The 22,352-nt window shown below is 36.7% G+C and overlaps 1 protein-coding gene across 3 annotated transcripts in view; it reads left to right on the top strand.

Moving 5' to 3' along the window:
- The window catches only part of PPARG (peroxisome proliferator activated receptor gamma), a 131,503-nt gene that overhangs the window by 66,161 nt on the left and 42,990 nt on the right, over positions 1-22,352 (top strand). For all 3 annotated transcript variants that reach the window (XM_034997700.1, XM_034997699.1, XM_034997701.1), the window contains 2 exons: positions 16,530-16,757; positions 18,143-18,312. In XM_034997700.1, the coding sequence (XP_034853591.1) occupies positions 16,538-16,757; positions 18,143-18,312 (390 nt within the window). In that variant the 5' untranslated portion in view covers positions 16,530-16,537. The remainder of the gene's footprint in view (positions 1-16,529; positions 16,758-18,142; positions 18,313-22,352) is intronic.

Raw genomic sequence — 22,352 nt, 5'->3', positions numbered from 1 at the left:
ACATTCCAGACATGCTCCTGCCTTAGTGCATTTGCTCTAGTTCTTGCTCCTTCCTTGAACCCTCATCCTCTGACATCTTCTTGTCAGCTCCTTCTAATCTTGGCTCAGATCTCACTTCTAATAAGGACTGCCTCTACCCTGCTGTTGTTGAATTATCTGTCCTCCCCACTGCCCTTTCGCTCCTCCTGCTCCATAGTTTTATTTCTAAATTATTCATCATCTCCTTACATACTGTACTATTTATTCATCTATTGTATTTATTGTCCACTTTCTCACACTAGCATATTAACACCATAAAGGCAGGGGTCTTTGTCTAGTTTGCTCACTCACTGGTATATCCCACATGCCTCGAACGTGTTTGGTAAATGGCCAGTTTATTAATACTTGTTAAAATGAAAGAATAATATCCTCTCTTCTGTGTTGGTCTGTATCACACTATTTAGCCCTTAATTGGAGACTGCCTGATGTTATTTTCTATTTTATATATTCCCCTAATCCAAATTATAGTTGTTGAGGATAAGACCCATGTTTTATTCTCTTCTTTATTCCACAAGTATCTAACATATAAGAGGTATCTAATAAGCTCTTATTGTTGACTTATTAATACCAAGCTATTCTTTGGAATAGCTATCAAATAGCTGCTGTACCTCGCCAGCTCCTGAGGTCAAGCTCTAGAATATGTTCAGTAAGTAAAAACAAAAGTTTAGTGTACATGCTAACATATTATTCTAAAACCCATGCTGATATAAACAAACCAATAACATTATATATGTTAAAAACCAGGTACAAATCTATTTTGAATTACCGATTGTACAGTTAGTTGCATCATATTCCTCCACTGGTTTGAATTATCATTAGTTGAATATTATTTGAATATTAACTTGAATATCACAGTTTGTGAATTATCCAAATACCTGGCTTCTTTTGCAAGTCTGCCTACCTTTTGATACTTCCAGTATTCATTTGAAATTTTAGGAGACTTATTTGCTGGCAGTGCTAAGGAAAGCAAGCTATTTGATTAAGTAACCAATATCCAATATGTGAAGCACTTAGCACAGTGCCTGATAATGTGATAGGTATCCAACAAATGTTAGTTTTGTCCTCTCACCCCTAAAACAGAAGTTACAACTTTGGGATAATATAGATTTTCATTATCCATGCTATCAAAAGTTTTCTATTACTATAGTTAAGTAAGTCAGACTTACTTCTTACTCGCTTACAGTCTTTTCCTTAGCATTTTTCCCCAGAATATTTAGATGTTATCTGATAGATACGTATTATTAGTCACAGTTCCAGAAGAAAGAAACCCAGGTTCAATTTCTTGTTTTGGCAAAGAGCCAATGGCAAAACTCAGGAATGGAACAGCAGTTCTAATATTCGTCACAGGTTCTAGACACCTGAGCACCATGGCTCACCTTACTTTGTTGAATTAAGTCCCTTCTTTTGGAAAAAGTAAAACATTCATTACCTGGCATTACCAATTGAATATTTTTAATGTAAGATTGTTGGATATTACTTTACTGTTGTCTTACACTTTCCCAAAAACCCTGACTTTAGTTTAGTTTTAAAAATTTAGACCTATTATATAGACCATCTGGACAAGTTTGCTTAATTGACTAAAATATAATGCTGAAAAGAACCAAATGTGTCAGTTTGATATAAGTATGGCCAGATTTACAGAGAAATCTCTGCCATTTTCAAAGAAACCTCCTTGCCACTGATATAACCACATCTCTAGCCAATTACAAGATACAAACAATTGACCCAAACAGATGACCCAATTGGCCAAGAAATTGATCCAATTTGCAAGCATATGTCCTAACACAAAATTTAATCATTTTGATGTCCTGTTCATTTAGGCCTAAGGTAACTCAGGTAATATAAGGGTCATGCTGGATAGGAGAGACAAATATCTATTCTTTGGAATAGCTTTATCAATAATAGTCCAAATCCTAATCATTCCACAGGGTCCTCAGAATTCAAAACCCAGCTCTACCATGTAGTTATCCTGGATTATTTCAGAAGATGTTGGTCTTTTTCTCCTCTACATTTCTAGAGCACTTACTGTCTCTCTCACTAGTTTGGTCTCTATACTGCCTTCTATTATTAAACATCTTTCACCTTGGTAAGCTTCTCAAGGTCAAGAACTACATTATAATGTATTTCTTGTGAGGCCTGAAAAATACCTTGCACATAGAGTATTAGGTAATTGATTATCTTGATTTGAGATGGTTTGGGTTTCATATTACTGATCAAGCATGTACTGAGATTAAGATATTGAGAAAGGAAAATACCAAAGAAAAGTAAAACAAAGAGAGGTTTGGGGAAGAGAAATACTGTAGTAAAATATGATAACCCTTCTAAGACAAAAAGTTGATGAAACTGATTGTTGATACAAAGAAGAGTTAAATAATTACCGTAAAATTGGTAGTTTGGATTTAAGCCACAGATTTCATTTCATTTAAATGGAATGTTTCAAAAGACAACTCAACTGATCCAAACGTCACAAACATAGGAGTCCTAATGTAGACATTAGTATTTGGGAAAAGATTTCCTGCATTTAAAAAAATGTATAGGGTTCTTGTAAAGCAGAATAGGCCTTACATATAAGCCAAGCATATCTAAAGGAAAAACATAACTTTTAATACTCCTTAAGGTAAAATGTGCACCTTTTGAATTTTTTCCTTCCCAGTTTACACTGACTTGAGGACCTTAATTGAAGATGTATTTAGCCTTTATTATACAATGAAGCCAGTTAGAAAAATAGGTAGTTTATTGAGACTGATTTTAATACCATTTTGTAACTTCTGAATAGAAAAATTCTTAAATACACTAAAAATTTCATAACAATTTTTATAACACAAATAAGAGTTTTTGTTGGCTTATGTGATTGGTCTGCATGTTTCCTTCTATCAACTCCCATTCCCAGGACCCATCTCTCCTGTTTAAGTTTTTTATCGGAGTATAAAATACATAGAGAAAAGTATGTAAATCATTTTCACAAATGAGCAAATGTGTAATTCGCACACAGATAAGGAAACAGAACAATACCAGCCCTCTGGAAGCCCTCTGAGTGTTCTAATTTCTAACCCATGGATTAGTTTGCCTGTTTGGGGATTTTATATGAATAGAATTATACATTGTTTACTCTTTTGTGTCTGGATTCTTTTGCTCAGTATTTGTTTCTTAATCACATTACTGAGTATAATTGTACTTCATTCTTATTACTGTATTTCATTTTGTGAATGTATCACAATATTTCTATCCTGTTGATGGGCATTCAGGTATTTTTCATTATTGCAAATAGTACAACTAGGAACATTCTCATATAGGTCTTTCAGTGAACAAGGATACACATTTCTGTTAGACGTATAATATGGGCCATAGGGTGTGTTCAGCTTTAAGAGGACCCTACCAGACAGTTTTGAACGTGGCTTTACCATTTACAACAAGCAGTGTCTGAGTGTTCCACTTGGTCCACATCTTCACTGGTACTTGACATTTTCTTTTTCATTTTAGCCATGCCTAGTGGGTTTACGGTGGTATCACATTGTAATTTTTATTTCTCTTTCTCTGATAACTAAAACGTTAAGCACTTTAAAAAAATATTTATTACCCTTTTGGCTATTCATTTTTGTGAAGTGCTTGTTCAAGTCTTTTGCCCATTTTTATATTGGGTACTTTAGATATGAGTTCTAAAGCATACTTTGTCAAAAATAAATAAATAAATAAAAATAAAGCATACTTTGTCAAATGTATATATTGCAGATATCTTTTCCCACACTGTGTGTTGCTTTTTCATTTACTTAATAATCAGTTTTAATCTTAAATATTGTCTAGGTTATCTAATCAGTGCTTTTTATGAAGCATTTTATGAAGAAATCTTTGCCTACTCCAAGGTTGATGAAGTGTTATCCTAATTTTTATTTTGAAAACTCTTTTGTTTCATATTTCATATTTAGATCTTCAATCCACATGGAACTGATTTTTGTGTATGTCTCAAGGTAGAGGTTGATTCACTTTTTTCCATATGGATGATATATAGTTGACCTACTTCATTTATTGACAGGGTGACCTTTTCCCCACTACACTGCAGCGACATTTTGGTCATAAACCAGGTGACCATATTCTTGTGGGATTAATTCTGGACTTGCTCTCCTGTTGCACTGATCTGTTTTTCTCTTTGCACTAATTGATGTATTGCCTTAATTACTGTAGTTTTATAATTGGGTTTAATATCTGGTAGTAAATTCCTCTAGTGCTGTTCTTCTCTTCAAGATTGCCTTGGCTATTCTTGGCTCTTGAATTTCCATATAAATTTTAGACTGAGCATATCACTTTCCACACAAAAATGCTAGTATTTTGATTGGAATTTTCCTGAATCTATAGCTAAATATGGAGAGAATTGACAGTTTATATTGAGTATTCCAGTTCATGAACACAGTATATCCCTTCATTTATTTAAATACTTTTTTTAAATAATATTTTGAGTTTTCATTATAGCAGGCTTACACATATTTTGCTAGATTTTTCCCCCTAGGCATTTGATGTTTTTGATGCTATTGTAAAAATCATTTTAAACTGTCATTTTCTGTTTGTTGCTGGCTTATAGAAATAGAGTTCATTTTTGAATATTGATTGACCTTATATCCAGCAACTTTGCTGAATTCTCTTATTAATTGTAATGAGTTTTACTATATACACACAAACATATATAATTATATATATATATATATATATATGACAGTCATGTCATCTGTGAGTAATGTTAGTTTTATTTTTTCTTTTCTAATCCTTGTTATTTTCTTCCCTGTTGCACTGGATTGAATTTCCAGTACACTGTTGAACAGAAGCAGCGATAGCTAGTATGCTTATCTCATTCCTGATCTCAAAGGAAAGCTTTAAATATTTCACCATCAAGTATGATGGCTCCTTTAGGTTTTTGTTTGTTTGTTTTTTATGGATATGCTTTATCAGATTATTGAAGTTCTCTTCTCTTCCTAGTTAAGAGATTTTTTTTTTTTTAAATCATGGATGTTTTGAATTGTGTCAAATGTTTTTATATAGAATATTTTTGATAATGCTATAATAGCTCGGGAGGAGTATTTAAACATGAAAAATGTTTACTATGGATATTTTAATACCACATTATAGTATTTTTTGAGATAATATATGATATAGCTAGTAAAAATCTGCAAATCAGCCCATAACCACTGGCAATCTGGCTACATCTGTTTTGACACTTTTGTTCTCATATTTGTTTAGCTTAAGACCATCGTCTTTTCATTAAGAGTGCTTGGCACAGTAAATTAAAAACAAGAGTACACAGGAGCATAGTGTATCACATCATTTTGCCAGACTAAACAATTCTGAGTAAGACAATCCCTTTCTACTCTGTGATAATTTCAAGCTATTCAAGGTGCTTCAGTAGTAAAGCATTATTTAAAACCACTGCCACCCTTACCTTTTCCTGGTTGCAAGAGGGCCCTTGACAGTGTTTGAGAGGTGGACAAAGCAAAGAGAAACAGTACTCTGGCATCTCTTTGGTGGCCCCTCCTTTCTGATAGTTACAAAATCCTGGACCATTCCCTTAATTTTTTTCTTTTCCACTCAGTCTCCTGTCTCCCATTTTCATTACCCTCTCATTGCAAAGCCCAAACCAAAATGTGCAGAGAGAGCTAGCTGGGGAGAACATTCCAGTTTTTTTTTTTCTGACCTCCACACCGTTCTTCACTTACTACCAGTATATGCTTGGTAAAGTAGGAATTTCAATCAAACCAGGATAACTAGCTGTTCAACAGACTTAGGTTTAGTGTTGATTCAATTACTAGGAAGTCTCCCTTTAGAAACACGTGAAGGTAGTTTTAGCAAAAGAACCAAGCTTGACTCAGTTTGGCCATGGTGAAATAGAGGACATGAATCTCCAGCTCAGGAAGCAGAAGAAATGATGGCTATGGATGAGGGCATGATCCTGTAATCTTTCCTGTCTCCTGACCCCTCAGGACTGAGTTAAGCTAGCTATCTAAACAAGATGTGACCCATGCAAGAGAAAATGAACTTTTGAAAAACGTAAGTGCACATGGTCTTCTCTAAAAGCTGATGATAGGCCCTTTGTTGATCTGAATTTGAAAATTTGTTACAAGACCTTCTGGCTCATTATAAGGAAAGTGCATATACGGTTACATATTGGAATGCTTCCGCCTCTGCCAGAGTTATCAGTGGGAGTATCAATGGGGAACCAAACCACAGAAGCATTAGATTTGAGTTTTAATATAGTCTAAGTAGACAACAGGATGAAAATATATTTTTTCACATTGAATCAACAAATGACACAGCAAAGAATCCATTTCTAATCCTTTTCTTAATTCATGGCGGCCAAAATAAGAGGTTCTCTATTCTGAGAAATCACCAACAGGATTCACATCCCAATACCTATTACCTGTGCAACAACAGGCAAGCACTTAACCTCTTTTTTTTTTTTTTTAAGATTTTATTTATTTGAGAAAGAGAGTATGAGCAAAAGGGGAGAGAGAGGGTTAAACAGTCTCTGCACTGAGCACGGAGCTCAACATGTGGGGCTCAAAATAGGGCTCAATCCCAGGACCCTGAGATCATGACCTGAGCTGAAACCAAGAGTCAGATGCTTTACCAAATGAGCCACCCAGGTTCCCTGCACTTAACCCCTTTCTGTCTAATGTTTTCAATCCATTGGGGGTGATAATAATTGTATATAACCCATAGAGCTATTCATAGATGTAAATTATATGTATGTACACATTTATAAATTATACATATATACATTAATAAATTATAAATTACATGTGTAATGTTTTAAGGTACAATGTCTGTCATGCAAATACTTCAAAATTGTTATCTATTATTAAGTTGTACTTCCGCTAATGGGATCCAGAGTCTTTTTCCTGCTTTCTTGATCAAAATCTGTGATATCAGTGAAGGAAAAGAAATGAATTGATAGAATTTTTTAAATGCTTGAGCCAAAAGGACAACCAACTATTGATCAAGCATTAAAAATACATTAAAATTTTCTCTACTTTTCCAGGTTTTATTGCATTATAAGTCCTTTTAAGAGGACTGAGAAACATGCAAGGAATATATTTATTCCCTCTGTTCAGTGAAGTCATGGGAAGACACTACAATGAAAAGATACTTAGCTTAATTTTTACTTCCACAAAAGTAAGACTTGTACCTAGTTTTAAAAGTCAGGATAAAGCTTTTCATGAACAGAAACCCTCAGTCCCCAGTTCCTATTCCTTGGAAACAGTCATTTTTAATTCTTTTAAACATTTCTCCTGGAATTTATCTCTATGTCTTTAAAATAACATGTGGTATGCTGCTATTTTGAAAGTTGTGTTCATTCCCCACAGACTTCCTACAGTGGAAGATAAGAAGTTAGGTCTTCACCACCACACCCCTTGTCCCAAAACACACACTTGTCCTCCCCGCCATCTTCATGGTGTATTTGTGATTTTCAGTGAAATCAGTTGTCCGTGTTTACATCGTATTAGCTTTGAAAGTACTGCTCCCAGTTGAGCCAGGCAGTATACTACAGTTCTGTTTCCCATCCTGAATAGCTATTTATTTTTCTGGAGTTAATTTTTTTTTAATTTAGAGACTGTTCATTTTTATTGTTCCTTTTCCAGAACTATCACTAGTTCTTTCTCCAACTCTTTGACAGTAATAAAAACTGTCTCTAAGCAGTCATATATATCAGGCACTCTGATTTCTTGGGTAATCTCATACGGCCTTCACCTTCCTGTTCCATTCTATCCAGGCTGCTCAGGATCTGTTGTCCTGGGTCTTCCTTTCACCCCTCCTCTATTTAGTCCTTTGTTTCCTTTTGTTCTGGTGTGGAACTCTCAGAAAGAGTATGGGGGGGTGGGGGGGTGGCGGCGCCTTTTTTTTTTTTTTTTTTTTTTGAGGTCCTTTGTTTCTGAAAATGTCCTTCTACTCATACACTTGAGTGAAGAAGGTTTGTTTGGCTGAGTCTAAAATTCCAAGTTGGAAATAATAACTTTTTCTTTGAATTTTGAAGACCTTGCTCTATTAATTTTCTGGCTTCTGGCATTGCTGTTGGGCAGTTCACTATCATTCTGGTTCTGATCCTTTATATGGGCTTTCTTTTTTTTTTTCCTCCCCATCTGGAGGCTTTTCGGATGGTCTCTATAAAAAGAGTGTTAGTCTTTATAGTGATTCCTTTCTGCATGGTTTAAGAAATCCTTTCTTTCTTGGGTCTTGTTTTAACCAATGTAAATCCTTGCCCTTAATCACTCTAAAATTAAAGAAAACCTGAGGGACAGCTTAATAACACTTTTCAAGTACAAGTGGTAATGGGCAAATATGCAGAAAATAGTAGCTATATATGTTTAGAAAAATGGCGGGGGGGAGTTACAAACTCCAACATAGGTTCCGCCATCGCTTCCCCAACTCTTCCGTCAAATGTGAAACTCTGCAAATGTTGCACACTGTGCCTTCCCTCTCCTTTGTACATTCTCGTGAATTATTAGCATATGAGCCTTAAGAAGTTCTGTATAAACCTATTTAACCTTGCTTGACCTAGCATTTCCTAAATTTATTTGCTCACCAAATTTTTTTTCTTTTTAATTATTTTAAAAGGAACATCATTAACATATGTATAACACAGTTGGAGAAAAGCCAAATAAGACCTAGACTTTCCTGGCTACAAAAGAGCAATTAAGCATTGGAATGAGTAACCAAGAGAAGCCGTGGACTCCTTTTCCAGAGGTCTTTAAAACAGGACATCTGTTGAAGGCGTAGTCCTGTTTGAACAATAGGACTTTGCTGGTGTTTCTTCCTCTTCCTGTCCCCTAGTGGTAGCATTGGAGGCTGTTAGCCCACCTTTTACATGATTCTAGTACTCTGGTTCCGTATAAGAATTACTATTGCTGCCAATAATTATATATATTGAGAACTTACTAAGTGTCTGGACCTATGTTAGGGGCTTTATATATATTATCTAAATTAATCTTCACAACACCTCTATGAGGTAGGCAATATTATTTTACAGATGGGCTAGTTAGGTAAAAAGACATCACAAAACTGGCAAGCAGTAGGTCAGGATTCAAACCCAGGGCATCTGACGTGATAACTGGCTCATTTATCTTCACTGTGAATGTTCAGAACAGCAACCTACAAAAAATAAATAAAATATGTATGCCTGTATTTATTATGTAGAAACTTGGACTGATCTGTGCTCACTTTATTAGACTATTCCCTAAACCTTTTGATGAATTCAGATTTTATTTTTGTCAGAAACAGATTCTGTTACAGGTGATTTTATGCTAATTTGCCATCCAGTAAATGGGTACTTGCATGAGACTTCTTTCCTTCATAAATTTGATGTCATTCCTATATATCAAGATCCCCAAAAATCTGGATCTATGAAAATTGGCATAGGTTAAAAGTCCCCATTTTCAACATTTTTACATAGAGTAACATTTTCATAATGGGATGTAGAGACTGCTAGGGTAGGAGACAGAAAACCTGGACTCTTATTCGGTAAGCCCCTGACTGTGTGTTCATGGGCAAATCATTTCTCTCATTTTCTTCATCTGTCAAATGAGGGACTTACAGTATCTCAAAAAGGCCATTGCCACTCTAATATTTCAGGATGATTTTTGTCTCTGGATATCAGCTGTCATCATGGGAGAGGACTTCAATTAGAAAATTCCCAGGTCACTTTACACTGCAAAATGATTTGCATGAATCAATAGGAGGGGCTGGATAAAGAAGCTGAAACCATATTGATGAGTACTGCGATGTTAAACTGAAACAAATCAGAAGAGATTGAAAAAAATCAGTGAGTAGGTGTCTCTTTAAGGCCACTTCCAACAAAGCTACTAAGTTTTAGAGAATCCATGAAAGGCTTTTTTCTGGCACCTTCTCTTGTTGCACAGCTTAACACCTTTCTCCAGTGAAGCTTTTCTGTGATAATTACTCAGTCTTCATAGTATATTCCCAATTCCCTGTACCTGCCACATCCTAGGTGTTCACTGAAGGCTTGTTGAAATTAATTGTTCTTTAGGATAGAACTGGAAGATCAGGGAGAGATTTGTTTTTTCTAACCAGCTTAGAAAGTTAAGAAAAAAAACTGAGAAAGTTAAGCGTGCAGGCTCTGCAGTTTTCGACCACGTGGGTTCACAACCCAGCTTTCCTCCTCAGTAATTGTGTGTTCTTAGGCACGTTACCTACTTCCATGTCTGTGCCTCAGTTTCCTCTTCTCTGAGGAGAATTAGGAGTACACCTACCTCATAGCATTGTTATGATGTTTAAATGTAGTTTTTGGCACAATACTTAGTAAAGATTTAGGGTTCTACTAATATTAGCTAATGTAGGGGCACCTGGGTGGCTCAGTCAGGTAAGCATCTGCCTTCAGTGCAGGTCATGATCCCAGGATCCTGGGATGGAGCCCCGCCCGCATCAGGCTCCCTCCTCAGCGGGGGGCCTGCTTCTCCCTCTCCCACTCCCCCTGCTTGTGTTCCCCCTCCCGCTATCCCTCTGTCAAATAAATAAATAAAATCTTAAAAAAATATATTAGCTAATGTAATTAGCTAATAATGTAGTAAGGAAATGCAGCATTTCCCCAGAAATTCTAGTAGAAGTTTTCCTTTTCTTAAGAGGCAGCAGTTATATTGGACCAATATATTGGACCCCAAAGGTAAACCGTGTAGTTCTGGGGCTTGATTTTATTATGCATTACCATCTTTTCTGGCCCACTTCCACATTCCCAAATAATGATGCATTTCCAGTTAGAGAGGTTACGTTATTTTGGCATGATATCGGTTATATTTTTGTTTGAAGTACGCTGTACTTGGGAGCATTATGCAAAGTCTGCTCATTGACTGTATACAATACAGTGTAAAACCGAATTTGGAGGTCTAAGATAAGTGGCACAGATTCACAGCCTTGTTCAGTGTCTGCCTAAAGACTTTTGCTTGAAACATGCTTACGGTTGTGAAACTGATGAATAAACCCTGATGCAACCCACTCCTGTCACCCAGCTGGAAAGTTAAGACACTGTTACTTATCCCTCAGAAGGACTGTTGTTCATGCAAATATTTTGTTCATTTGTTCTTTCGTGGGTAATTACACGGAGTAAAAAAAAACACCTACTCGACTTACAGCTTGGCAGGAACAGTAGCTTATGTTTTCTAGAGACAAAATTAGAAGCAGGCTCCCTGGACCCATCTCTAAGTCAAAATAAAATAAAATGTCTGGGGAACCACTGTGCCTCCCAGTAACTATGGTCCATGGAGTAATATTGTTTAGGTCAAGATGTCCCAGAATAAAAGGACGACAGGGAGAAGGGAAAGGGGGAAAGGAAAATGTGTACTTGAGTAATATGTTTTCTTAGAGCTGAAGAGGCAAGCTGTTTTTCTTTCTCACGTTGTCTTTTCTATGTAGCAGGGGGGGAGTTTTATAGGACACTAATCTTGCTCCCCAAATTATCAAGAGAAAAGCTGAATATACTTTGTTGAAGGGAGGAGTTATAGTTTAAATTGTATTTTATTTGTGATACTGAAGATTGTCATCTCTTTTAGGAGAGTGTAAGTCTTAGCAAAACTAAACCACCGAGAAAGTATCTTCATTTTTTCCCTTTTATTTTTATAAACATTTTTCTACATGTTTTCTTTTTTTATTTTAGTTTTTTAAAAAGACTTATTTATTTATTTTAGAGAGAGTGAGCTTGAGGTGGGGAGAGGGGCAGAGAGAGAGGGAGAGAGAAGAGAGAGATTCTTGAGCAGGCTCTACGCCCAGCGCAGAGCCCAACATGGGGCTCAGTCGCATGACCCCAAGATCATGGCCTGAGCCGAAACCAAGAGTTGGACACTTAACCAACTGAGCCACCAGGCACCATTGTTTTAATTTTTATTTACTTTTTAAGTAATCTCTACACCTAATTAGGGGCTTGAACTCACAACCCTGAGATCAAGAGTCACATGCTTCACCGACTGAGCCAGCCAGGTGCTCTTGTTTTCTTTTCTTTCTTTCTTTTTTTTTTTTTTTTTTTACATTTTCACATAAAAATGAATGATCATTCAGTCGGTAAACATTTAGTAAACAATTACTGCATAAGGACTAAAGGAAAAACAGAATACTAAGACACCATCCATTTAGAACTTGAAATCTGATAGCAGAGATATTTATCTAAATAATTCTATCAGAGTTAAAAGAGAGGTACAAAGAGCTGTGGGGATGCAAAGAATGGGAAGAGTATTTTTAAGTTGGAGACTTCACGGAAGGTTTCCTGGAGAAAGTAGCATTTGGATATAGTGGGATTTCCCACTGTGGGAAAAACAGAGGGATTGTGACATGTGGCGATGAGGGATGGGAAGAATATAGAGTAGCCTTGGCATGAACAAAGATAAGCAGACTAGAAAATGCAGAGCGTGCTTAACCTGGGCAAATAGTATGGTATGCCTAACCACAGGGTATGCCAAGAATGGGAGTGGGGTCTGCAATCACTAGTGGAAAATAAGACTGAGAAAGTAAGTTAGGACTCTGTCAGGGAGGGCCTTGAAAGCCATGGTAAGACATTTCATTCATTTATATATATATAATATATGAAGGTCAGAGTTTCTCCTGCTTTTCTGTTATGCCCTTAATAGAAAGAGGACAGCAAAAACATAGAATTCTGTGGGGGAAGAGGGAGGGATGAATAGCTGGAGCACAGGCGATGTTTAGGGCGGTGAAGCTATTCTGTACGATTTTGTAATGGTGGATACATGACATTATTCATTTGTCAGTACCATAGAATGTACAACACAAAGAACGAACTGAAATGCAAATTATGGATAATAATTATGTATTAATATTGGTTCATCAATTTTGTAACAAGCATAGCACGCTAATGCAAGTGTTAATAATAGGGGAAATGCAAGTTAATAATAGGGGAAATTATGTGTGTTTCAGGGGTCAGGGAAAGGAAGGAGGGGAAAAGGGTATATGGGAACTCTGTACTTCCTGCTCAACTTTTAAGTAAACCTAAAACTGCTTTTAAAAATAAAGTCTAGGGGCGCCTGGGTGGCTCAGTTGGTTAAGCGACTGCCTTCAGCTCAGGTCACGATCCTGGGGTCCCAGGATTGAGTCCCGCATCGGGTTCTCTGCTCAGCAGAGAGTCTGCTTCTCCCTCTGACCCTCCTCCCTCTCATGCTCTCTATCATTCTCTTTCTCTCTCAATAAATAAATAAAAATCTTAAAAAAAATAAAAATAAAGTCTAGGGGGCACCTGGGTGGCTCAGTTGGTTAAGCATCTGACTCTTGATCTTGGCTCCGGTCTTGATCTCACTGTTGTGAGTTCAAGTTCCACGTTGGGCTCCATGCTGGTTGTGGAGCCTGCTTAAAAAAGTAAAATATTAAGTCTAGGGACGCCTGGCTGGCTCAGTCAGTAGAGCGTGTGACTCTTGATCTTGGGGTTATAAGTTTGAGCCCCACATTGGGTGTAGTAGAGATTACTTTAAAAAAATAAAATCTTTAAAAATAAACAAATGAAAATAAAACCTGTTTTTTAATAACCACATTTTTTTTAAGGATTTTATTTATTTGACAGAGAGAGACCCAGCGAGAGAGGGAACACAAGCAGGGGGGAGTGGGAGAGGGAGAAGCAGGCTTCCCACGGTGCAGGGAGCCCGATGTGGGGCTCAATCCCAGGACCCTGGGATCATGACCTGAGCCGAAGGCAGACGCTTAACGACTGAGCCACCCAGGCGCCCAATAACCACATTCTTTTAGATATGAAATATACCACAGGTAACAATTTTTTAGGGAGTTCCATATTATATCTTTAAAATCACATGATTTTTATATTCTCTTTGTTACACACAAATGGCTTTTTTTTAAGATTGATTGATTGATTGAGTGATTGATTTAACAGAGAGAGAGAGAGAGCACAAGTAAGCAGAGCGGCAGGCAGAGGGAGAGGGAGAAGCAGGCTCTCTGCCGAGCAGGGAGCCCGATGCGGGGCTCGATCCCAGGACCCTGGGATCATGACCTGAGCCGAAGGCAGCCGCTTAACTGACTGAGCCACCCAGGCACCCCACAAATGGCTATTTTAGCATTAAAATTTTCCCCAAAATTTGCAATAACGTAAATGACCCCTCAGTGTGTGATTCCTTTGTTACCTTGGTTGACAGGGAATCACTGAAGTCGTATATTAAAAGTGAAACAAAACAAAATTAAACCAGCAAAATGATGAGCAACCAGTTTTTCTTGCCACACACATATTTTTTGCATCCTTATTTTCATTTCCCAATATTCATATGGAGGTTTATCCACTACCTTTAACTTAGGCAAGCTTTATTTTATTTGCAGATGAACTTTGCAACAGGCATAATGAGAAATAGTTGATAAACCCACTTTTGTGGATATTGCAGTCAAGACAAAAGGTATATTTTGATATGCAGGTAATTTATACCAAGCAAAGTAGGTAGAGAAATGTAAAATAAGCATGCTGAGGAGATGGGCAGAGTAAGTGGAGGGACCTAGGTGAGTTAGGTTTAGAGGAATTATGAAGCAAAGGGCATAGTCTGATGGGTGCCCCGTCATTAAGAGCACAGATGTTTTTCTGGGTGTCATTGAGACCCAGCATGACCTTTAAGCTATCACCAGTACACATTCCTCTTCTTGTGTGTCGTGTTTATACTGTGACTCAGATAACTTAAAGTTGTTTGGGTACTTATTTGTGTAGATATTCAGACATGTGAACCCAAACAGTGCCTTTTTGAGTCCCTTTGGAACCCCTGAAGTACATTCATAGGACAGTCTCCTTATTTGTGTTTTCAAGGCACTTTGTTTTCCTTATGAAGACCACAACTGGAATTTTTAACCTCATGCCTTTGAGAGTAAATTCCTTAGTTCTCTGCTTGCTGGGAAAAAACAAGAGACCCACTGACAGATACCCCTAGGAGAGTAGCCCTTTCTCCATAAAACTGTTTCTTCAGTGAGAGAATAAGGAGAATATATACAGAGTGGATAAGGTCCTGGGTCAATCTTGAGCTTGAATCCTCTATTTACCAGCTGTTGGACACTAGATAAGTGACTTCACCTCTCTGGTCCTGGCTTATCTATAAAGTGGGGAGAAGATCTTGGGTTACCTGGGATAAGAATGTGTCTGGTGTGTGTGAGGTACTTCAGTAAATACTATTTTGCTTCCCCCCTTCCTGCCTGTTCTGCTAAACTTTCAGAGCCACCTCATCATTCATTCGGTATTTCATATGAGCACCTACTATGAGCCAAGCCCATTGCTAGGTGATAGGGAAATGACTAGAAATAAGACACATCAGCCTATGATTTCAGGAGCCTCTAGCGGTTTATGAGCAATTCATTTCTTTGTCTCCAATATCAGCAGTCCCGAATTCACACAGCCCTTCACTAGTGTTTTTGACCCAAGAGTTACCATTTAAAATACTCAGTGACTGCTTTTTTGGTACCACTTTGAAGAGTGAACTGGTTTCAGGAGAACCAAGGACCCATAAGGCACCGCGTGGGTTCACATGTCTGAATATCTACATCAATAAGTACCCACAGAGGTTCCTAGTGCATAAAGGTCTGAAGTCCAAACCCTCTGGTGGCTCACACGTCCACATTAGATAGTCAAACTAAAATCCCTCCGGGTTTTATTTCACTTACTGTGACCACAAATCATATTCTGAGAAATACACGTGGCTTGTACCATCCTAAGTAGGCAGTGCATGAAACTAGTTATATTGTGGCCTTAAAATCCATACAAGTGTTTTTACCTTTGTCTTTTATATGTTTTCTTGTTTCCATTTTTGTTTTGTTGTGGTTTTGGTTTGAGGGTGGTTTAAAATTAATGCTGTGTTAGATTGTCATTTCGACATTCTCTTGTTCATGATCAGATATGTTTCCATGATCTCTAATCTTTCCATTCTCAATATGGAGAACACATTCTCCTTTTTAAAAAGGGAAACTGCATGCACAGAAAAGATAAATATTTGAGGAGGTTTTCATAGAGGGATCTTCCCTTCTTAAAAAGATTCATTTTTGTATTACTTATTCTTATAATGCAGTTGAAGAATATTTTCTGTCACACAAAACCATTATAAACACAAATGGGGGAGCATAATTTTTATCCTAAAGAGAAAAATAATTTAGCATCTCTAATTCCAAGGAAGTAAAATTGTCCCAGAACTTTATGCTCTTTAAAAATCATTAACAGACCTGATTTGATGATCTTCTTTAGGAGATCATGAGAGCAGGGCTGTTCGCAAGACATTCCCTTGGGTACATGGACCACATCGATACTATTATAGGGTTCTCTGCTGTGATATCCAGGTAAGGGGTGGCTTCCTTCCTTAAGTAAAACAACCTGGACAGCACTCAGAAGGTGGTTGTGTTTTCCTCTCTCATTGTGATAATCTAGATGAGAGCACAGTACCAAAGACCCTTTCAGTTCCCTTCCTGTGAATCTTTAGAAGATTGCTCTGCTTTCCAGAACTAACTCCACAGCTTTTCTTTTTTTTCCATTTCAGAAATTACCATGGTTGACACCGAGATGCCATTTTGGCCCACCAACTTTGGAATCAGCTCCGTGGATCTCTCTGTAATGGATGATCACTCCCATTCTTTTGACATCAAGCCCTTCACCACTGTGGATTTCTCCAGCATTTCCACTCCACACTATGAAGACATTCCATTCGCGAGAGCGGACCCAATGGTTGCCGATTATAAGTATGACCTGAAGCTCCAAGAGTACCAAAGTATGATATTTTCACTTTTCAGACTGCTAAGACTAGAATTGGACTAACCTCTCAATAACACTGGAATAAATGCTCCAGAGACTAAAATTCTATAAAAAAGATACTTACCATTCATTTACTCATCTATTTACCTATGAAACATTATGTATTTATGATATACCAAAAAGGATGGTAGTGTGTAAATATCCCAGATCATTCTTTCCTTTTTTTCCCTCCTTTCTTCCCTCTTCCTTTCCCTATTTCTTGTTTCTTACCTTCTTAGGAGCATTTTCTAGCATGGCTGCATTGCCAGGTTTATCTCAGGCTAAGTAAGAGTCTATCACCCAAACTCTTAAATTCTTTTGGCCGCTTCTAAGTTAATAAGCAATAGTTTGCTACCTTATATAACTTCTCATCACCAAATTGCAAAGTTGTGGTCCATTTCTCCTAGTTCTGCAATTTGAGCAGCTTATACTGAAACCTATTTTTCTGCACAAATTTCAATTTTGCCATTGTAGTCTATTGATAAATCTTCCTGCCATTAAGTAAATTCACATCAAAAACATCATACTCCAACATCTACAAACCAAAACGGCACTTTTCAAGATAAAATAAATTTCTATGATGCTATTTCCTTGATTTTTATCTTTGCGTGCTGATATGCTGGTTTTCCAAAGCCACCACCATGTAATTGGCAACCATTACTTGACAATAAGTAAGAACTTCCTGTATTTCTAGTGTTTTTTTTTGAGATAAATAGTATACTTGGTTATTTTTGTGTGGTTTTCGGTTAGAGCCTAATATGGAAATTTAATAGGCCTGATCCTAACCAGCAGAAGGGTAGTACTTACTCTCCAAGGGTTCTCTCACTCTCTATCAAAGATTATTTTACAAACCACCTTTTCTGACTCAACACTGGTGAAAACCTGGTCTCTTGTTTTTCATGTACCTTCAAGCTGGGCATGGCATTACCTTTTCACAGCAGTCTTCCTTCTGTTTCTTTTCCAAGAGTGGTTTAAAAATACTTCTAAAATGCGATATTTAAATACAGATATATAATTTAATATTGTGATGAATGTCAAATACAGCACATTATGTAACAAAATAACCTTAATTGTCTCAGATACTATGTGGTGTCTATCAGGGCTTTCGTGTTGAAGGGTTGCAGAACCACAGACTTAATTCCCTCCCCCCTTTCATTTTTACAGGTGAGGTTCAGAGGTGTTGTGACTTGCTTGTGGTTACAAAGCCTACTTTTTCCTGTGTTTTTTTTTTTCATGTTCCGTAATGCTTCTACACTACAATAATAAACATATGGCAGTAAGGTGTACTATGGGGACTGGCCATAGAGCCTTTGTAGCAGTTTTTTATGTGATAATTACCTGCTCACATTTTTCTGTACACAGGTGCAATCAAAGTGGAGCCTGCATCCCCGCCTTATTATTCTGAAAAGACTCAGCTGTACAGTAAGCCTCATGAAGAGCCTTCCAACTCCCTCATGGCAATTGAATGCCGAGTATGTGGAGATAAAGCTTCTGGGTTCCACTATGGAGTTCATGCTTGTGAAGGATGCAAGGTAAAAAAAAAAAAAGAGAGAGAGAAAGAGAGAGATTTTTTTCAAAAAAATTTGCTGAAAATTTGCCTGTTCTTTCATTTCTTGTTGTGAACACATAGCAAGGAATTGAGATAAAACTTTTGTTGTTGTTGTTTTGGTAAAACCCATTCTTCAAATGATTTATTTGAAAACCTAAGAAAATTGGTAAAAGCAGAGCTGCTTTGCCTCACTTCCCTTTCTCCAAATTGGTCCTTGAGCCACGGATCTAGTTCATTGCTTGCATCTTGCAGGTTAAAAAAAAAAAAAAAAGTGACTTATTCAATGTGTCATGGCAAAGACATGAGCTGGCCCAGAATCCATACTTTTTTAATCCTCCAGTTTTGTTTTTGTTTTTGTTTTCTCACTATTCCATGTGTTACTTTGTTTTTATAAGGCTTGACAGATTAGATAAATAGATACTTCATTTGATGCCTAGAACAGCCCTGTGAGGTTGAGCTTCTTGATGGCCACTTGACAGATGTAGAAATTATGAATTAGTGAAACTCGCCATGGTCTTCCATTAGTAAGTGGCAGAACTAGGACCGGAACATGCATCTTATGATTCCTAAGCCAGTGCTCTGTGTATTCTTATTTCAGCATCAGTTTGAGACATGTATTATGGACAGGCAGAGGGATATAACTATTCTGGAAGGGAGATACTATTTGTCCTCCATTCTTTGTGAAAAGTGTATTTTTGAAAGCTCAAACATTTAGTAATATTCTGCCCAATTATTAAGAAATTTTTAACATTCATATTTTAATAGGTAGTCTTTTAAAATAATTAATTTTAATATACTCAGTGAATCAATAGTATTTATTATATACTCCAAGACTCAGAATAAATTGTTCATAAATATTTACCGTATAAAATACTGCCTATATAAGATCAGATTCGATCCTCAGTTGAGCTTTTTATTCAGAATAAAGATATACAACACCAGTTAGGTAGGTGTTGGAACATCTAGGGTCTGAAATTAATATTTATTGATTTCTACTATGTACCAGATATTGTGCAAGATGCTTTAGCATATATCATTTTTAAACTATATTCTGCCTAAGTTTTTGCATCTATAAAATGATGGGGTTGAATTTGATAATCTCTAGAATCTCTTCAAATAGTGTATTACTAAAGGCAACTTAATAAAGTGAAAAGAGACAAGCTAGTAGTCACCTAGCCACTTGCCCAGAGTTACTAGCCAATCACATAAACACTTCGGCCCTCCATCACCTCATGCGTAAAATGACTTGGTTGGATTAGCAGCTGTCCAAGGTCTAATTCATTTTCAAGGTCTAAAATTCCAAAATGAGTTTTTGAAATACCATTGGCAAGAGACACTTTCATTTAAAACACTAAAACCTATTCACTGTGTGATTAAAACCAAACTAAAATATCTGTGATCTCTGAAATCATTATGTATAGCCAGTTATTTAAGATTCCAATGAGTTGTGAGAACATGCTGTTTTATTGTGTTAGATTTACATAATTTTTGAGTAAATTGTTGCTAAATTCTGAGAAATACCTGAACAAACCATTCCGTTTGGTCATCTTGGTAATCTATGTTGATAAGCAAAACAGTGTGATGGCTAAGTTTCCACAGTGCATTATTGTTTTTTATGGGCTGGTGAAACACTTAGAAAACTAGAACATTTAAGCAAATAGTTCTGCCATGATTCTGTTAGTCAGATATTTGTGGGGAGTTAACATTACTGATAACAGCTAAAACTTGAAAAGACAATAGCTGATTATAGTAATAAAAGCTAAGTTCTGAGGGCACAAAAACTTAGAAAATAAAAGCGAGCAAAGAAGAAAAATAGCAAGAAGGAGAAGAAGAAGGACATAGTCCAAATGCCATCAAGTTAGAAACAGAAAGGGTGCTGAGGCAGAGATGGAGAGTGAACATTTAATCAGATCTCAAGAATACCCTGGATTACAGACTTCCAGGACTAAAATGCAAGGAAGGTTGCACTGACCTTAGAAGGGGAAATAGACATCTACTCATTTTAAAGATAAGAATAAGAAAAATGTTAGTGGAATAATATAATTTGGCTTCTCCAAGTATAAGTCAGCAGTTCTCTAAATGTGGTCTAGAAGCCTCTAGGGGTCCCTAAGACCTTTCCAAGGCATCCATGATGTTGAAACTATTTTTATAATAATATTCAGTTGTCATTTACCATTTTCACTCTTTCTCTCAGAAGTGTCCGTGGAGTGTTCCAGAAACTACATGACATGGATGGTAACATAGTTTGGTGGCTCATGGAATGTTTGCTTGTTAGGTCCTTGTACATAACAATCTCTCAGTTTTAATTTCTAGTCTGATAAGTGTCAGTAGATACAGCCCACATAAACCAAAACTCATGGGGTTCTCAATAATTTTTAAGAGAGTAAAAGAGTCCTGAGACCGGAAAGTTTGAGAACTGCTGTTATAAGAGATTGAGGGATTGCTACTTTGGAACTAAACAAAATTGTCGCCACAGTCTGAATGCAGCTAATTTAGACCAGTGGCTACCAGCAATCAAAGATATCTTCTTAGCTTATTGACAGTACTCAATAAAAAGCCAGGAAAGTGAAATTAACAAGTGTTTGACTCATATGTATTTTCTAAAGGGTGCCTTGGCTGTTTAACATCTGCCATTTTGGTAGGATGTAGGATATGCCCATAATTAAAATACAGTTAACCATCAACCTGCATACTAAATGATGGATTGAAAAGAATAGTTACAATATTGCTTATGATAGCTGTTAGTTAGTAGGTCTTCTGGAACAGTTTTACAGTGCACATGGAACAGGTTTATATTAGTGATTCTTGCCAAAAATCAAACAGGAATAAAAAGATTAGGCTTGGATTAAAGTGGAATAGCGACAGATTCTTGGGTCATTAATATTGCAGACTTAGGTAAAATATAACCTTTGGCTCCTGAATAATACATCCACCTTAGAGCTTGCAAAGCTGTCACTTACTGCTTACAAATTGGACACTTAATCATTTTCTAGAAGGTTTCATCTTATTTTTGTATCTTTAGTGAAAGATCATTTTAGAACCATAGACTTACCTAAAGATATAAGTACAATCTACTATATAATACAGTGTAATCTGTTTTTGTAGTTCTTTGAAGGGCCCTAAGTCAGGAAGGGTTTTTAGTATATTCATACCTGCCATGGGAGCTCATGAATTGAGCTTCTCTGGGCCATACCACTTCATAAGAAAGCCAAACACAGGACCAGCACAAGACTTTTAATCTCACCATAAAATTAACTAGGGTCTCATTGCACCTAAGTTAAAAGTTTTGTTAAAAGTAAAGCAATTAAGGAGAAGTTGGAGAAAAATTTTTATAAGGCAAAAGCAAAAAAGCAGCCATCACCTTCTCACAAATATGACGACTTTGGAATAAATCTATAGCAAAAAAAAAAATTTTTTTTCTGCCATGGTGATTCATGCATTTCCATCACACCAGTTCACAGACTTTGTGGTCATCAAAAGACTAAATTGTTGAAATTGCACATAGTTTTATGGACTCTAAAATAATAAGTAAGAGTGTTGTTAAAGAGTGTTTTCTTGATCAGCAACATGAAGAAACCTCAGGGAAGCCTGCTTCATTCTTCAAATCAATAAATAACTGTACAGAAAAGCACTCTAAGAGCCTTATATCTTCCTCACTAGGTTTCTTGAAATAAAGTATAAGAATACAGTTGGCTATCATGAACTAGGTGTTTTGAAAAAGAAAAGTAAAAGCAACTTCAAAGCTGTGTGCTGAAGTGTGTATATATTCAGTTTGTGATTTTATGTACATGTGCAGTACATAAATAATATCCAGAATTATTTTCCTTTAACATTGAAAGACCCTGAGTCATCATAAAAAATAATATGAAACACTTTGAAAGATGTCGTATGAGTCAAAACAAAACTGCATTGTAAGGGTTAAACTTAAATAACATAATTCTCTCATCAAAAACCCTTCCTCTCCAGCTATGCCAAATAACTGACTACTCTGGGACCTGCCCCATTCTCAGCTAGCCAAGCAGC

This window comes from Mirounga leonina, unplaced genomic scaffold (genome assembly GCF_011800145.1).
Source record: "Mirounga leonina isolate KUSES-001 unplaced genomic scaffold, KU_Mleo_1.0 Mir_94, whole genome shotgun sequence".
NCBI classification, from domain to species: domain Eukaryota; kingdom Metazoa; phylum Chordata; class Mammalia; order Carnivora; family Phocidae; genus Mirounga; species Mirounga leonina.
Note: the sequence above shows the minus strand (reverse complement) of the source record. Positions and strands in the feature narration are given on the sequence as shown.